The 18,185-nt window shown below is 36.1% G+C and overlaps 1 protein-coding gene across 1 annotated transcript in view; it reads left to right on the forward strand.

Moving 5' to 3' along the window:
• The window catches only part of SPEF2 (sperm flagellar 2), a 209,458-nt gene that overhangs the window by 133,422 nt on the left and 57,851 nt on the right, over positions 1 to 18,185 (forward strand). Inside the window, exons 22-24 of the mRNA XM_012663396.1 lie at positions 569 to 706; positions 6,554 to 6,705; positions 10,257 to 10,437. Of these exons, the coding sequence (XP_012518850.1) occupies positions 569 to 706; positions 6,554 to 6,705; positions 10,257 to 10,437 (471 nt within the window). The remainder of the gene's footprint in view (positions 1 to 568; positions 707 to 6,553; positions 6,706 to 10,256; positions 10,438 to 18,185) is intronic.

Below are 18,185 nucleotides of genomic sequence, written 5' to 3' on the forward strand. Positions count from 1 at the left end.
TTTATCATTGCACAGGATCTGGTAAGTGGCAGAGCTGGGATCTTTAAAAGACTTTTTTACTGCTATCTCTTTAATACAAAGCTTATTTTTGGACCACCCCATTAAGCTCAGACAACACTTTTTGATGAATAATATATTCCACTGGCAATATTAATGAACAAGTCTATGCACTTGGTTTCAATACAGCTGTGTATTTCTTCCACCAACAATACACCATTTCCCCCAAAAAATTCACTGAAAGGATTTTTCAACCAAACAAACTTTTTGAGGAAGGAATAAAATACATAAAACATAGCCATACGTGGATAAAGTGAACTGTAGTGGAATTCTGGTAAACAGAGACATAGGATTCTGCGAGGCAATCTTTGAAAGTGAGAGCATGATAGAATAGAAGCAAAATAAATATTGGTTGAGTATTTGTTGAATGAACAAATACAATACATGAGTGCATTAGGTATAAAATTTCTTTAGAGACTTTTTAAGTGGGTCAAAAGTTTTAGTTTTATTACCCTGTGGTGATTTGAGCCATGGTTCTAAAGCATAACCGCAATGTTTCTCTTCTGTTCAGGATCTGCGAGACCGCCTGTGGGATATTTGTGACACCCAGAAGGAAGATGCAGAGCAGGAGCGGCTGGATATCATCAATGAGAGCTGGTTACAGGACTCTCTAGGAATAATAATTAACCATTTCTTTTCACTGATGCAGGTAAGAGCAGCTGGTCACAATGACACAGACTCTTCCCTTCATAGCCACGTCCGTCATGTGACAACTCCTTTGGGAATGTTCGGGGTCTCTCAGGGCTCATTTTACTCATGGCACTCTGCTTGGTGTGAGCTCCATCCATCTTGCCAAAGAAGTTAGCTGAAATAAAACATTTTGTTCTGGGCCAAACAAGCACCCAAATCAGAAGTATCCCAAGCAGCTACTCACCAGCCTTGTTTGCAGGTGGCCTAGATATGTAGAGAGTGACAGCAAAGAGAGTGTCTACAACTGAGTTGTTTACCTTGTCACCCTCTCAAAGCAGACACCCTAAGTGGCCAGCCAGACAAAGTCCAGGAAAGCAGCCCTGCCACAAAGCATGGGCAAGATCAGACACAGCAAGCATTTGATTCCTAAAAGTAAAAAGTTTGCCAATACTGGACTGGAAAAACGGCCCATTCATCAGAATTCACAGCCTATTAAATAAAAAACTGCACAGGGCAAGATAAGATGACAGACATTGATTTCATTCTGATACTATTGCCAGCAATGGGGGAGAGAGCACAGACCAGGTCTTGGATTCCCAGCTGAGCTCTGCCAAGACAAAGGCAGGAGAGTTTTTAAGAGCTGGGGTGGTGTGAAGGGTGGAGGGTCATAGGCCATCTGTTTGCTAATTGGCCCTACCCAAAGGAAAAGTCAGCTTTCTACTATCTTCATCGTGGGAGATAGTTTTCTAACTTGGGGCCAGGCACCCACTGAAGTTAGGCTCCTACCCTTACCTGAGCTGGGAGATGGGCACTATCTTTCCTGATGATTAATTACATTCTAAAGAGATAGTTCTCAGGGACTTGAGAAAGACACTCCTGGCTGTAAAACTGGTAAGAGGCTTTTTAAAAAGATTTACATCTCAAAGGGACAGAGAAAGGATTTGCAATGACAAGCTTTCTTAAAGTAAATGCTCTAACAAAAGAGAGGTCAGTGGCGTAGAGTCAGGAAGAAGCCTGTTTAAAATTTAGTCAAACTTAGGGGAATATTAAGGCTGGTTTGGTCAACCTGTGTCTACATGAATATTTTTTCCTAAGAGAATAGCAGTGAAAATAAAGAGTGGAAAAGTGTACATTTCTAGTCTTCAATTGATTAACTTACATGAAGAGATACTACAGAAAATGAAAATATTTATCTGCAATTCCTTAGAGCTAGCACACAGTGGGTGTTCAATGGAATGTTTGTTCGACAAATGACCAATGAGTGCTCGTACTTCCAACCTACAAAGGGACAATTCATGGTGCAGGGACAGGCTGGAGCAGAAGCTTGAAATACCAGCAGAAACTTGAGGAGCAGGAGCAGCCCCTCAGGAGGGAGGTTTAAAGAAGTCAAGATCCCAGGGCAAGGAAGCCCAGTGCAGGAATGTTAGGAATCTGCATTGCAAAGAGAAGATGGAGTTAGAAAGAGTTTATCTAAAACAGAGGACAAAGCTGGGCCATAAACAGGACAACAGACAGATCCACAGGGCATGGTTGTGCAAAGGATCAAAGTGAGACACCCAAGCTGCCTAAACCAGTCTGGGTAGCATCCCCAGGACACTGGTCTGGGCAAGCAGAAGTCAAATATTGCAAACAGCTGTGTCAAAAACTTATGACAGAAGTCACTGAAATCCAATAATGAAGGCACAGAGAATAGAGAAATTTTGTGAATCATTCTCAATTTAGAACAATGCATGCCTTTTATGGAAATAGTATGACCGAAGGCTCTCATCCTGAGAAACTGAACCGACGTCTAACACCAACTATTAATAAAAGTGAGGAAGATAAATGAAAGGGCAGCAAATAAAAGCTACCATTTGTTAAGTTCTTACCATGTATGTGCCAGGCACTATTCTTAAGACTTTCATACAGAATATAATAAACCTTCACAACAACCCTATCCTGTAAATTCTATTACTTTCATTTCACGGATGAGGAAACTGAGGCAAACACAGGTGAAACAATTTGCCTACAACGAGTAAGTGGAAAAGCTAGGATTTGGACTGAATCGAATTCCAAAACCAGTACTGTAGTACCCCCTTATCCGTGGTTTTGCTTTCTGCAATTTCAGTTACCCACAGTCAATCGCAGTCTGAAAATATTAAATGGAAAATTCCAGGAATAAACAATTCATAAGTTTAAAATTGTGCATCGTTCTGAGTAGGGTGATGAAATCTCACACCATCTGTCTCACTCAGGACGTGAATCATCCTTTGTTCCAGAATATCCACACTGCATACACTACCTGCCCATCAGTCACTTAGTAGCCAGCTTGGTTATCAGATTGAAAAAAACATATTATATGTAGGGTTGAGGACTATCCAAGGTTTCAGGCATCCACAGGAGACTTTGCAACATACCCCTCAAGGATAAGGGGGGACTACTGTACTCCTAACTACTGATTTATTGTTCAAATAGTTGAAAGCTTGCCACGGAGAACAGAAGAGAGCCTTATTCTACACTCATTAATAGAATCCTATAAAAACCAAAGGTGAAAATTACCGGAGAGTAGGTTTCAGTTTGGTCTATGAAGAAAGAGCCTACTTAGAACTGCCCATCAAATACAAACTTTTGAGGCAATGAGCTTTTACCTAGGAAGCCCAAAAGCAGAAGCTGTCACATGTTTGTGGAGGACTAGGAGAAAGTACCCTCAAGAAAGTCTTCAAGGGCCTGTAATATTGGGTAATAGACAGTTAGATAAATATTTCCCAAAGTTAGATAAGTATTTTCCATGGAAAACTAGTCCTGCAAGGTGTTTCACAAAACAAGGACTCTGTGATCAAATGACTTTGGGATGTGCTGCATATTCTACCTTTTTCTCTCCCTGGGAGATTGACAAGCATATTGACGTACATAGGCATCAAGATGCTCTACAGTAAAGAAATCCTTTTGACATGTTAACCCAGCATTTCTGAAACTATCTGACCTTGGAAAGTTTTTTGTTGTTATTGTTTCATCCCCAAGATAGTACTCATTAACAACCTACAGGACAAGTTCTCTATGCAATACATTTTAGTAAATGCTATGCTAGATTATTTCTCAGATTCCTTTTAAATCTCAGATTCTGTGACAATTAACAAGAACCTTAAGAAAGCATTATTTACTAGTTATCACGAATGTGAGAAGGATCTTGATTAATTCTGCTTTTATGGAAATCCTAGATATAGTATGACATCTTATTCAGATTTAGCTATATAGTTAATCAAATTATGCCCCTTGAAATAAATTAATCTTTTATACAAAATAATTGTGTAATAAGATAAGCCTAAGGCACAGATACCAGCACTGTCCCAAATACTAATTGTATAAAATAGGCTCTGCTAAACCTAATCGTTATTCAAATTCAGTTCTCTAAATTAAGGAGGAAATAATTTCCTGATTTCTAAATTTATTTCCCAAATAATATAATGCTATGTTTTGATGACTAATAATTTTTATATCATCCCCACACTTTTATTCAATTCTCCAAAGTTATTTGTCATCTTCCAATTTGTACATTTTGGGTTTACACTTGCATCCTATTCATTGTAAATGTGGTACTGTGCAAGTTTTCATGAGTATAACTTGTAAGACTCATTTTATCTTTACTGTTTTACCAAAACTAAGCATGACGGGTGCAAATGCTTACTGTTAAACTGTGAGATTAGTTCATACATGACTATTTTAAAACTAAATTTGGTTTCTTGGCAAGGAAAGAGAAAAATATTTAGTTTTTCTAGTCATTTCAAAATGCTAGTTTTAAAAATTATGTAAATATATATTTATGCTTAAAATCCAAGGAGATTATTTAAAACGTGTTCTTTAAACAATATGGGAATGGTAATTTTATTTTTTAACAGATTCAAATTAACCAAATGAATTTCTTTCTCAGTCATTTAGCTAGAAAGGTTCAATAATGCAGAGAACAGTTTTTAGGAGCAATTCAGCTTACTCTTTTTTTATATCAAAAACAAACTTATTGAAACTCTTCTTGTCTTTTGTTGTAGACTACAACAAAATAATAATAAAAGCAGATATTTCTTTGTTCTAAACTGTGAATATGGCAGTGAAAAGACTACTTGATATTTTATGAAATAAATGGCAGCATAATTGATAAACTTAGGAATTTCTTCATAAATGTCTTTGGGTTATGTTTATAAAGCTAAAAGCTTTGAATACTAGGTCACTTTTGCTCTTTTTAAAAAAAGACATTTCCTGTAATTAATGAGGTATAATGGAATATTCTGCATGAGAACTTCAATATTTAGACCCTCAGGGTCTAGTTTAGGCAGCCCCACTAACTAAAACAAAGTCTAGAAGTCACGTTTGCACTACCAAAGAGAGGCGCAGATTTATACCATATGGTCTACTATCCAATGGGGGAATGGGTTAGAGGACTTATGGTCTATATGTGTGGTGTTGGTACTGTGCACAATTTCACTACACATACGTACCACAAAGAGAAATGACCTGTGCTGACAGGGAGTCATGACTTGAACAATTGATGCTCACCTTGCCACCAGCTCCTCTGTGCTGCTCCATTTCCCTCAAGGTACTTCCTGGCAATGCCAGCAAAAGGGTTTAGCTGTGAGCACAAGAGGAATTATCTCCCTTCTGTACATCTTGAGCAAGAAGGGAAACCGTAGAAAGTGAACTATTCCTTATTGCTTTTTGTTACCGTTAGTCATTTCCCTGCAACAAGATAAAATTGCCCTACAGGACCAGAACCTAGTGTTGTATTTTTGTATTTGTATTTTTTTTTTTTTATTTCAGCAAATTATGGGTGTACATATGTTCAGGCTACGTGCTTTGCCCTTGGTTCCCCCCCCCCACCGAAGTCCGTGCTCCAAACATGTCCATCCTTCGGGTAGTGCGCACTGCACTCCCTGTGTATACAAATACCCGTCCCCTCCTCCCTCCTCCCCGCTCCTCCCGCCGCCCTTCCCGTGGTACAGATGATTAGGTTAGGTGTGTTGCCCTTGGTTCCCCCCCCCACCGAAGTCCGTGTTTCAAATATGTCCATCCTTCGGGTAGTGCGCATTGCCCTCCTTGTGTATACACATACCCCTCCCCTCCTCCCTCTTCCCCCCTCCACCCACCACCCTCCCCCTTCCCCAGCATCCAATAGATGTTGTTCTGATATGTGCATTTATGTGTTGATTAGTTAATACCAATTTGATGGTGAGTACAAATGGGTCCCGTTCTGCTGCTCTTGTGGTGCTCCACTTTGGATAATGGCCTTAAGTTTAATCCAGGAAAGTGTAAGAGGTGCTAGATCACTGTCATTTCTTATGATTGAGTAATATTCCATTGTGAACATATACCAAATTTTGATAATCCACTCATGGATTGACGGGCACTTGGGTTGTTTCCACATTCTTGCAATAGTGAATTTGTATTTTGTATTTGTATGTATAGTATTTTTCGTTATCTCACAAATCAGCTAACATGATACCTATGACAAAGAAAACTCTCAAATGTTTGTTACTGTATTGGTTGATTGAATCTAGGATACAGGATATTTTGACATTCCTAACGTCAAAATAATGAATAATATACACTACTTCAAACATCATACATACTGTAACCTTTTGTCATAATATCAAGAGGCATGGAACTGTCATCTTGTTAAGTGAACTTGTGCTCAATAAGAAAGTGCAAAGTCCCTAGTTATCTTTAATTTTGATGAAAATCTTAAATATACACTTATAGCCAATACTCTTTCTTGATTTCCAGAAAATTCTTCCAATCTAAATGTTTTAAAAGTAATGCTTATAGAGTCCTCTATGGGAAATATGTACAGATCAGCTTGTTCTTTCTTGGATATTAATATTCATATTTGCTACTAAAGGCAGAATTGAACCGTTTCCAAGATACAAAGAGACTCCTTCAAGATTATTACCGGGGAATGGAATGCAAAATCCCAATAGATGACAGTAAGAGATTTACTCGAATCCCATTGGTCCAGCTGGATAGTAAAGACATTTTGGAAAACCAATTTAGGTAAGGCAGATTATCATATTCCACTGTAATTGTTTTGAACATAAAGCTTGGCGATTTTAAATTAATTACTGTTAATAAAAATCATGCTCATTTATCTGCAAATCCAAAATAGCTCTAAAAACTGAATACTTTTTTTTCTAACTTCAGTGTGTCATTGACTTAAGACTATTAATATATATAATTTATCCTATTTATAGGGAATATTTACTAATTTTGCTATAGAGATATAATGCATTTTATTATGGAGTCTCTCCATAGACTCTGCTGATGGTATCAGGGAATATATGATATTTATATAAATTCTGAATTCTGAAACACTTTTGGCCCTAAGGATTTCTGGTAAGGCATTATCAACCTCTACCACTTTTCTGAAAGGACTCAAGCAGTTCTGTGTATGTGTATGTGTGTGTATGTGTATTACTATATTATATAAATGAAAATGGAAGGGGGTCTGAGTCTTCTTTTACAAGTGAGGAAATTGAGAAACGGTAAAGGCTCAGTAGTATGTGATTATGACCTCATAAGACTAACTGAAAGAATTACTAACAGTCTAATATCACATATTAGCCAGCAAAAAGAAAAAAAAATGAATCTAGTAGTAGGGTAGAAGACAAATTATATTTTTAGCCAAACAAATCCTGTGCAACATAAAAGTTTATAAATAATTTTTTTAATAGATCCAATGGTTGGGGACAGGGCAAGGACAAGATCCCCAAACCTGAGAATCTATGAACAAATAGAAAAATGTCTTCAAGCAATGGGAGTTAGGAGTGGTGGTAATTCCTGTGATGTGATTGCCAACTATAAAACATTAAAAGAGAGCTAAAAATAAGAATTAAAATAAAGCAATTAAAAATAAAATTCAAAATCCTTAAAAATTAAATTAGTTGATTAAAAAATAAATTAATAAAATATAATGAAGAATTAAAACAACAGTTTCTCATGACTAGTAAGCAGGCCATGAGAAACAAAATACTACAGATATAAAAAGGAGAAAAAGGAAGAAGATAGATTTGTAAAGTAATATACAGGCACTGAATGTTAAATTTAGATCTCCAGGGAGATGAGCTATGTATTTTATATTCAAAGTAGGGTACATTTTTTTTTTATAAACGTGCTCAGTCAATGTAGTTATCAGGAGTTGCACAAACTAAATGTACAGTAGTACATATATTTTGAATTGAAACAGATCTGGTTTGAATCCTGGGTCTGTCACTTGTTAGCTATATGTAAATAAATTAAGACAATGTATATGTCTGGTCAAGTCTCTCCAACTCTCTTAAGCCTCGGTTTACTTATCTGTAAGGTAGGGCTGTTGTGAAGTTTACAGAAAGTAAAATCTTCAGAGCATGTGATGCCATGTCTTAGAATCGAAAGACTTGAGATCAAGTCCCCATAACTTCCAATAAACGGTGACTATTACTTACATGCAATATTTTAATTGTGAGAATTGCGTGTTACTGCTTTATTTCTTTTGATCCAAAAAGGACTTGAAGTGGCCTGAACACTATAAGTTATGCAGTGATCCAAGGCCCATTTCTTTTCTCTCCAGGCTTCTAATTATATAGAACCACCATATCCCTGTCAGGCCCCTGTGTACACAGGAGTACACAAAAGGAAGTGCGTGTCTCCTCTTCTTGATACAAATACAAGAGAAACATTCAGCAAGCTGCTGAAAGAAAACTTTGAAATTAAAAACAATAAGAATTTCGAAAGACAATATGAACCATCAGAACTATCAAGAGAGGCCAAGTTTCAATGTCTAGAGGGGCAGTGCATTCTGTTCTTAGCACAAAATAGTAAATCAGGCATAATGGGGAAGCTATTAATGTTGGTTAGTAGAATGAAACCTGCAAAAGAACAGCCAGTTCTTATTTTCTGCAAAACAACTCTGCACCAATCTCAACCTCAAATCACTGCTGTGGTTATCTTCTGGAACTATCTGTCACTTAATATATCAACCAACCAACCAATCAACCACAGTCTCTGTAACATGTATGGGGGAAACAATCACAGTGTTAAGAATTTTCACATATTTTGTCTACTTTATTCCTCCCCAAAATTCTATAACAATATTTTTATAGTAATATTATTCATAATTGCAATAATCAGTAATTAATTGATAAATAGTTATAGTAATAGTAATTTTATTATATTTATATTATTTCAGGAGGAACTGAACCTCAGAAAGTCAAGGGACAAGCTCAAGTTCATATCTACTAATAGTGACAAAGCTACCTAGACCAGAGTGTTTCCCAATAAATAAATTCTAAACCCAAATTCTTTTTCTGAATGGTATGCCACCACTGTTGCCCTCAAAAGCAAGATGTTGGGAAACACATGTTGTACTGTATTAAACATCTAGCAATGATCACACAAACTTTGCCTTAACTTATTGGACACATGAATCATAGTTGAACTGGAGCAACTGTGATTTAGCTTTATTTGATTATTAAAATGTAATTTAATTCGTGGGTAGGTGAGTAGTGGACCCTTAATACATTGCCTTTTCAGACACAGTACACTGTCAAAATTTTAAGCGCTGTTAGAATCAGAGTGCCAAGTTCAAGAAACCTTGACCGATGCTTCAAAATAAGACCGAGCTAATTGTTTGCTGGAGTTCAGAATCGTCTTTCAGAATCACCGCTCTGTGACTCCAGCAACTTGAGTCTTCAGAACCAAATGCTTGTTCTTATTACTGATCCTGATTTTCCTCCTCCAGTTTCAACAAGGGCATCCTTGGAGCTTCTCTCTCCTCATTCCTTCCCCAAGCTGAGAGCCCTTTGCACTTCCTGTCACCAAAGGTGCATCTCAGTCACAATGAGCATTCTACCTTGTAGATCTCTTTCTGCTTCTGTTAACCTTTGAGATCTTGAGATCCTTCAGGGATAGGGTATTCCCAGGGACAGTTCTGAAATTTCTACATAGGAGTAGCAATATGGGAGGGGGGAGAGAGAGCTTGAGTCTGTGTTCCCACAGCACTTTACCAAACAAAGAGAAAACCTTCCCCTTCCACAGTAACGGAAGGGAGGACTGCTAGAGGGCTACCCTGCCCACCACCAAAACCTTGCTGCCTCCATGTGGTAGCCCCTTTCAGACTTTACATTAATCACGCCCTACTTTCAACTGTCCACTTCAGGATGCCAAATAGTACTAGCAGAGAATACTTAAAGAAGTTTTGTTTGGTTTGTTTTTTCATGACTGACTTTTTGACTTATCACTCATTGAAAGTGTATGCCCTGGAAAAATTTCAAAATTGCATTTCTTCATAATCTCCATTGTTTAATCCTCCGCTTTATAATTGCTGAGGATTAAGCCTGAAAATTATATTTTGTTGTTGTTTGAGTTTCCTCTTATTAACAAGATTTCTAGACCACAAAAAACTGAATTCAGTCTTTTATAATCTTTTCCCCATTAAAAGAATTATCTCAGGAAAATTTTGAAAATTGAGATCAAAGCAAGACAACAAAATGTCTTGTGAAGTAATATGGTCGCAAAAATAGAATTCTGTTAAATATAATCTTTATATTTCTTTTGTTTGTTTTTCAAAGAATTCCTCTAGTTCCTCGAGTATCCATTTCTCCAGAAGCAGTTATGTCTAAACCCAAAACAAAAACAATACTGAAGGGCAAGATTGATTATTCACTAGAAAACCTGGAGTTAAACTTTGAGGCAGATGAGAAGTTGGTGACGGACACCTGGCAGCAGGCTTCTTTAGCAATTTCTCACATGGTAAGCAGTGCTTATTACATTTTCTTTTAGTAATACCCATTCATTAAGTACCAAGGTTGCTATTATGCTATAAGTAGAAAATTTATACAGTGTTCTCAAGCACTGTATAATGTATGCCTTCAAGACTTTTTTTCTGAAAGAAATAGAAAGAGAATTGATTCAGTTAATGAATATTTGGGGTCATTGAAGGAGTGAACCAACACTTAGATTACTTTCTGTGCTGGACCAGGGTCCTAACTGCAGGCCCTAAAGAGCCAGTCAAGGAACGTTAATGAAGCAGGTCAGGTATAAGACAATAGGGAGGTGGGGACTGTGGCCAAGTAGAAGTCACACACCTGTCTGCAGAGATGTGCTACTCTACTCTGGCCAACTTGGCCATTGAAGAATGAGGCCCAGCATGGCCAGATTTTCCAATTTTCCAAGAAAAGCCAGAAATTCTGATTTTTATGTGAAATTACTGATTTTAACATGTAAGAAATAAAATAAAAAATTCTTAAAAATACTCTAGAGAGCCAAGCATATCTGGCCTTAGGCATCTAGTTTGCAACCCCTCCGCTAGGCATCTTTCCTAAGTCACCTATGAGTGACTTAGGTAAGTATTATTATCCTCTTTACAGTGGAGAATTAAGGTTCTGAAAGACTAAGGAACTTGGTCTCCTAGGTATCCCAAGGTTTCCTAGCAGGTAAGCATTGAAATGAAATTTGAATGTAGGTCTGTATGACTTCAAAGTTCACATTCTTTCCACCGAAATTGAAAGCGAAAGGAAAAGCATACAGATAAATTTAATCCAAGCAGAGGTGTCACACCATACAGAAGACATACACAGAGTTTAACTCAGATCGACTGCTGTTCCTTCATTCACCAGGTCCTGGGTCCACCAAGATGGTTTCTCTTTTCATTCTGTGCCAAGCCTTCTTGGAACTTTCCCAAAATATCCCATTCAAACAGAAAGCAGTGTCCACTTTCCAAGAGATTTAGTCAAAGAGGTAGAAAAGGAGCTTGCATTATAAATCTCACAGCAAACAAAATTTCTGATTGGGCATATTCCAAGTCCTTTCTTGGCCTGTCTGCTCTCCAGCTTTCTTTTTCTCTGAGCTTCTCACACAGCAGCCTCTGTGTTTTCTTTCTTTCCCCCTTTCTTTCTTTTGTTCTCTTCACTTCTTTCTTTCCTCCCTCTCAGAAGTTATTATAAGCTCCTGTCACTGTCTCGCTTCTTTTAAAAAATATTTAGTGTGGATTTTGACACACATAAGAAAAATACATGATTTATAATTGCATGGCTTAATGAACCCACCTAAAGTAAATACTCATGACACCACTCAATAGGGCAGAATTGGAACAAGGGCTGCACCTGCCTAGTCTTGCTGTGCCCCTTCCCAATCCTACCCACCTTCATACCCACTAAAAGGGAACGCCATCTTGCCTTTTTACAAATCATTTCCTTGATGTTCTTAAGAGTTTTATTATCCAAATCAGTATCTCTAAAGACTGTAGCTTTGCCTGCTTTTGAGATTTAAATAAATGGACTAATGTCTTTTGTCTTTTTTATGTCTTCTTTTGCTCAATATTCTTTGCGAGATTCATCCGATATTGTTCATTTTTGTTGCTGTATTGTGTTGTGTTACGTGAATGTATCACAGTTTATTTTACTTGCCTGCTGCTGATATACGTTTGGGTTTCTAGTTTGGTGCCATTATGGATACTGCTGCTATAAACATGCTTATACATATTCACTGGTACCCATGTGTACACATAACTGTGGAGTATTTATCTAGCAGTAGGTGCTGTCTTCAACACTGGTAGACAATACTATACGTAATACCTCTACATTCATAAGTAATGATAAATCCTTTCCCTATTTCACTGCACTGTTATCTTTGTCATAAATTAGATGACCACATATGTGTGTAAGTTGCTTTGCTCTATTTGTCTATTCTTGTGCCGATACCACAGCAATATCATACCACTTTTTGTTATCTGGATGAGCAAATCTTCCCACTTTGTCATCTGCCAAGAGCATTTTGGATTTTCTTGGCTCTTTACCATTCCATAATTTTCGAATCAACTTGTCAAGGTTCACAAAAATGTTGGCTGTGGATTTTTTAAGGTAGCATTTATCAGATTATAAACATTCCTTTTCATATACAGTTTATTATGAAAGTTTTTCATGAGTTGTATTATCAAATGCTTTTTCTACACCTATTAATATTATCACATAATTTTTTCTCCATTTTTTGTTAATGTGAAAAATTATATTGATCAATTTTCTAGTGTTAAATTTATATCCCATTTCTGGAATAAGTAATGTAATGAAGCATCATCCTTCTTACATATTGCTGGATGTGTTTCGTTAATAATTTGGTTAGCATTTTTTAATCTTTGTTCATGTGTAAGAGAACTCTGTAATTTTTCTCTCTCTTACAACCCTTGTTAGCTTTTACATCCAGATAATACTAGCCTCTAATACGGATCTAGATATGTTTCCTCTCTTTCTATTCTTTGGAAAATTTTGTGAAAGTTGGGAATATTCTTCTTGAAAGGTTTAGTAGCATTCCTAAGATGCCATCTAGGACATTTGTAAGAAAAGTTTTTGTTGCCCTCCTCAACCCAAGGATTTATTTTCTTTAACAGGTGTTCGATACTTTCTTTGTTCTGTTTCTTCTGTTTTTGTTTCTTCTTCAGTTGGTTTTGGTAAATTTTATTTTGCTAAGAATTTTTCCATTTCTAAATGTTTAAACTTATTGGCACGAAGTTGTTTAAAATATGCTCTTATGTTTGTGTTAACATTTGCATTATTTATTTGATAATAAATAATTTTGCCAATTTTGATCTTGATGATTTGTGCTTTTCTTCTTTCTTGATCAGCTTAGTCAGGTTATCAATTATATCTTTCCAAAGAACTAATATTTAACTTAATTGATTCATTTTACTGTATTTCTTTTCCTTTTCTTAATTTTATTTTTTCTCTTACTATTTTCTTTGGGTTTATTTTGCCATTCTTTAAGGCTTTGAGATGTTCCTTAATTTTCAGTCTTTATTTCTAATATATGCCTTTACTACCATAAGTTCTCTCTGTGACTTGCTTTTTCTTCCTCTAAAAGTTTTTGATATAACGTTATTTTTGTTGTGATCTAATTCAAAGCATTTTAGAAATATAGTTTTAATTTTAAAAATAGTATGTTGCTTTCTAGTTAATTAGATTTTACTCAGAGAATACATTCTCATAAATCTCTTTTTGGAGATTTGCTTTATGGCCAATCTGTGAATAATATGTTTTTCCTTGAAATATATATATTCACTTAATTATTTAATATACATATTGTACATTGTTTAATAGATTAATATACATATATCCTGCTGTTTACATATAAACATTCAAATGTACTTATTTTATTTATTACATATATTTAAATATATAGTATAACTATATTATTGCTCAAATCTTCTTTATCCTCATTATACTAGTTTTCTCCTTCTTTGAATTATCAAGAGAATTATGATGAAATCACCTGTAGTTTTGTCACTTTTGCTTTATATATATTTAAGGCAATCACATTGAGAATATACAAATTTTAAATTAAGTCTTTCTGATGAACATTTTCTTATTATGAAGTTATCTTTATCTATAATATTTTTGTTTTATAAATTATACTTTTAGATATTGTTTACATGTCGTATCTTTTTTCATCATTTTGTTTTCATCCTTTTTGTGGCTTTCCTTTCTTGCTTTTTTCCCCTCTGTAGGTTTGGATATAATGCATCCTGCTACTATTCTATTAGTGGTTACCCTAGGAATTACACCAGGAATTATTAACTCATCAAAATTAAACTGTTATTTAGTCAATAATTCATGATGTTATTCCTAGGGTAACCACTAAGTGAATTAGTGTGTGTTACTCCAAAGCTACCATGGGGGAAAAGTTAAATAATTTAAAATATTCAATCCAAAAGAAGAAAAGAAAGACAGAAAAATATTCAGGACAAACAATACAAATATAACTTAGCAAGATGGTAGATTTATAGCCCAAATATATCTACAGTTACATTAAGTTAAAAAGGGCAAAATCATCTACTAAAAGAAAATGATCGTTAGATTTTTTAAAAAAGAGGCATATGATGCTCATAAGGATACAGAAATGATTTTTCCTCATTGACCCAGGAGGAGAATGGGGTAGTGTGATGACCTCCACTTGGCCACCATAGACTCTTATTCCCTTGACCTAGAGGCCCAGAGGCTCATCCCTCCATATCCTGGCCACTCATGAAACCTTCTCGTAAACTGACTGAATATTGCTTACTACATTTTCTATGGGCATTACCAATTTCAATGCCTTGGCTAGTGCCATTTTTCTTCCTGAAATATGCTCCTCCTTTCTCCTATCTGTTTAAATCCTATCCTTTCTTTGTCTTTAGAACTAGTTTTTACCTTAATTCCTCACCAGGTAATTGCCTGTTTCCTAAAACTCTAGCCTTCTGTGATTATATGCTCTTCCTATCCTTTTAGCAGTTACTGTCTCTCCCACTCATTTGGCTCTTAGTTAGTATCTAGGTTATTTTTTGTAATTTTTATCTTGTTAGTTTTTTGCCTGAATACTTAACTGGATTCTAAAACTTTTTATATGCTGTACACTTAGCATCATGCCCACATCTAACGTAACACTAAGCCCTCAATACAATCTTAAGATGCTGATCATGCTGTGTTGATGATGTTGACATTAATATTAATGATGATGGTAGTTAAAATGATGATCACTGCAAAGACCACAATAAGTACCAAGCACCAGAGAATGGGAAACTGGATTTAGATTCTCTAGAAAATAATATAGATTATTCTTATTGTTAAAACTGAGCTACATAAACATAATCAACAAGTCTTATGAATCCTTTTAAAATTATCTGGAGAAATAACACTGAAAAATATATTCTTAGAAAAAGAAGATCATATAATACAAAGAGCACTAGTTACACCTCTTGATTAAGCTGTGTGATTTTAGGAAAATCACTTTATCTCTCTGAGTCTTTAATTTCTTATCTGTAACATAGATACTCTAATTATCATTCTTTCATTGAATGGTTGAAAAGATACAATGAAATAATACACATTAAAGTGTTTTAGCAATTGTAAATTTTAACTTATCATTGTGTTGAGAAATTTATTTAAAATTGTACCCTTTTCCTTGTGGACTTTTAAAAACCTCCTACAGAGCATAGGAAGAAGGATTGTTAAGTTATTAATATTACTAATAATTATACTTGAATCCTGCTTTTACATGTTTCTAATATACTTTTATTATTTTGATGTCACATGACCTTAAGGGACATTTGAGTTCCAAATGAAACAGGTGTGATTCAGTAAATTATTGTGGGGCAAACAGTACCAGCTAAGATTAGTGCAATTGAAATGAGAGTGCTTTTATGCAGTATTTTCTACACAGCAGTTTTACCAGGAGCTATCCATTAAGTAGGCTATGTTAATTTTTGGCCAAACTTTCTTCTAATTAGCAAGTATGCTATGATTTCAAAGAAACAAGTGATATTTTTAATGCCCACAATGTCAGGGCATTATGTCTAAAGTTCTCTCCAACCTTCTAAGCTACATTGCTAAATGAATTGTAAATTATGTTAATTTTTGATAGAGACCCAGAGATCTTTGAGGAAAATGGACCAGAAAAATGCAAATAATTATTATATATAATTATGCAGATAATTATGATAATTATCATCATCATCAGAAGGTTGTTTACGAAGGAGAAAAATCCAATTTTGAAAGAAATTGCTAACTTACTGTGCTTTGCAGAAACAGATTAAAAAATGAATTGCTTGCAATTTGGTGGGGAATTTTAACAAGTCTGCTTTTAGCTTTACTGAGAATTTGCAAGTACAGAATATGGTATGAAATCCATTTTTATCAAAAGGGCATCTGATTAAAAAAAGAAAAGGAAAAACAAAAAACGGACTTGCTCTCTCAAACTTTTCTGTATCCCTCCAAGGTTCTGATGATATTGGAAAAGGTGTGGGTGCATTCTGTGGAATATGATTATTTTTAAAAGAAAGTCCACTGATTAATAAGCATTTACTGGGCATCTCCTTTGAGCATAACACAGATGCTCAAAGCTATGGAGAATACAAAGAAGTAGGACTGGCTTAGCTCTGAGGATCATTAAGGCCCATTTGGCGGCTGGGGTGAGACAACACTCATGGAACAGTTGGGAACACCTGCTACCCCATGCTGTCTCTGGGTATGAAGTGTGGCAGGAATGTGGAAAAGTCAGGAACTGCCTGGTCTGTCCCACCCGCAAGATTGTAAGAGTCTTTGAGAATAGAGACTGTGCCTTATTCGTCCTTCTGTTCACCTCCATTAATCTTTCTCTTTATCCTCCTATCCCCTCACCTCATTCTCCCCCGAAATTATATCAGGCTTGGACTCAGTAAGTGCTTGAATAAATACATAAGCCCTCAAGAACCCCCATTTTCTCTCCAGTTGCTATTCAAATTTTAAAGTTTTCAACCATATGTTGCTGCTGCTTCCACAGTGTTTTGTTTCTTCCTTTGGGATCCTCAGCTCTCATTTCTCAGGACTGAACTCATAAATGCCCTTTACCTCTCCTGGGCCAGCTGGGCTTATTTCAAAAGGTCCAGTGTTTCTAACTGCACGCACAACCTCAGTGGCACAAGCCCCAAGACAAGCGTATGTGCGTATATATGTGTGTGTGTGTGTGTGTGTGTGTGTGTGTATTCACATATATACACGTGAGGTACAATGTGATGTTTTGATATATGTGTACATTGTGGAATGATTAAATCAATCTAATTAACATATCCATCACCTTATTTACTTATCATTTTTTTGTGGTGAAAACATTTAAAATTTACTCTTTTAGCAATTTTGAAATGTACATTACATTATTATTAACTATAGTCACCATGCTATGCAATAGATCACCAGAACCTACTCTTCTCGTCTAACTGAAACTTAGTGCCCTTTGACCAACATCTCTCCTTTCCCATCCCACCCATTCCCCTGCCCTAGTCCCTGGTACCACCATTTTGCTCTCTACTTCTGTGAGTCCAACTTTTTTATATTCTATGTATAAGTGAGATCCTGCAGTGTTTGTCTTTCTGTGCCTGGCTTATTTCACTTAGCATAATGTCCCTGGGATTCAACCATGTTGTCGCAAGACCAGAATTTCTGCTGTCAGAAGTACAGAGCCAGCTTCAGAGGAGATGTGGCAGGATCCCAGCAGTTGCTGGCCCTCTTGGGTGGGGAAGGATGGAGCTTCTCCATTCACCAGCTAGTATGGGGTGACAAAACAACTCTCTCAAACCAGGACACTTGTGAGAGTACAAGGAGGGACTTGCTGGAATGCAGAGTAGCTGAAAGTCAGTTGAGGGGAAGAAGCTGAGAACTTTGAGGTGAGGCTATGGGACAGATCATCCTCATAGCCCCGAGTCTTCCTGGGATGATATCTAGTGTTTGAGCATAATGGAAGCCCAGGATTTTTGTCTATGATTCAATTAACATAGGCCACACATTCCCAAAAATGAGTTGGTGGGGAGAATGAAAATATCTTTCTCATCATATATATAAAGCACAGTTATATATACAGTACATAAACAGATACACTTCTGCAGTATTAAAATTTCATGAGAAGGGATGCAATTTAGGAGAAAATGTCAAAAAAACAAAGAACTCTGTAGGGGGTCAATTATGAAAAAAAAGGCTAAGAAACATCTATTGGATGTTGGG

Source organism: Propithecus coquereli, unplaced genomic scaffold (assembly GCF_000956105.1).
Source record: "Propithecus coquereli isolate 6110/MARCELLA unplaced genomic scaffold, Pcoq_1.0 Scaffold809, whole genome shotgun sequence".
Lineage (NCBI taxonomy): Eukaryota > Metazoa > Chordata > Mammalia > Primates > Indriidae > Propithecus > Propithecus coquereli.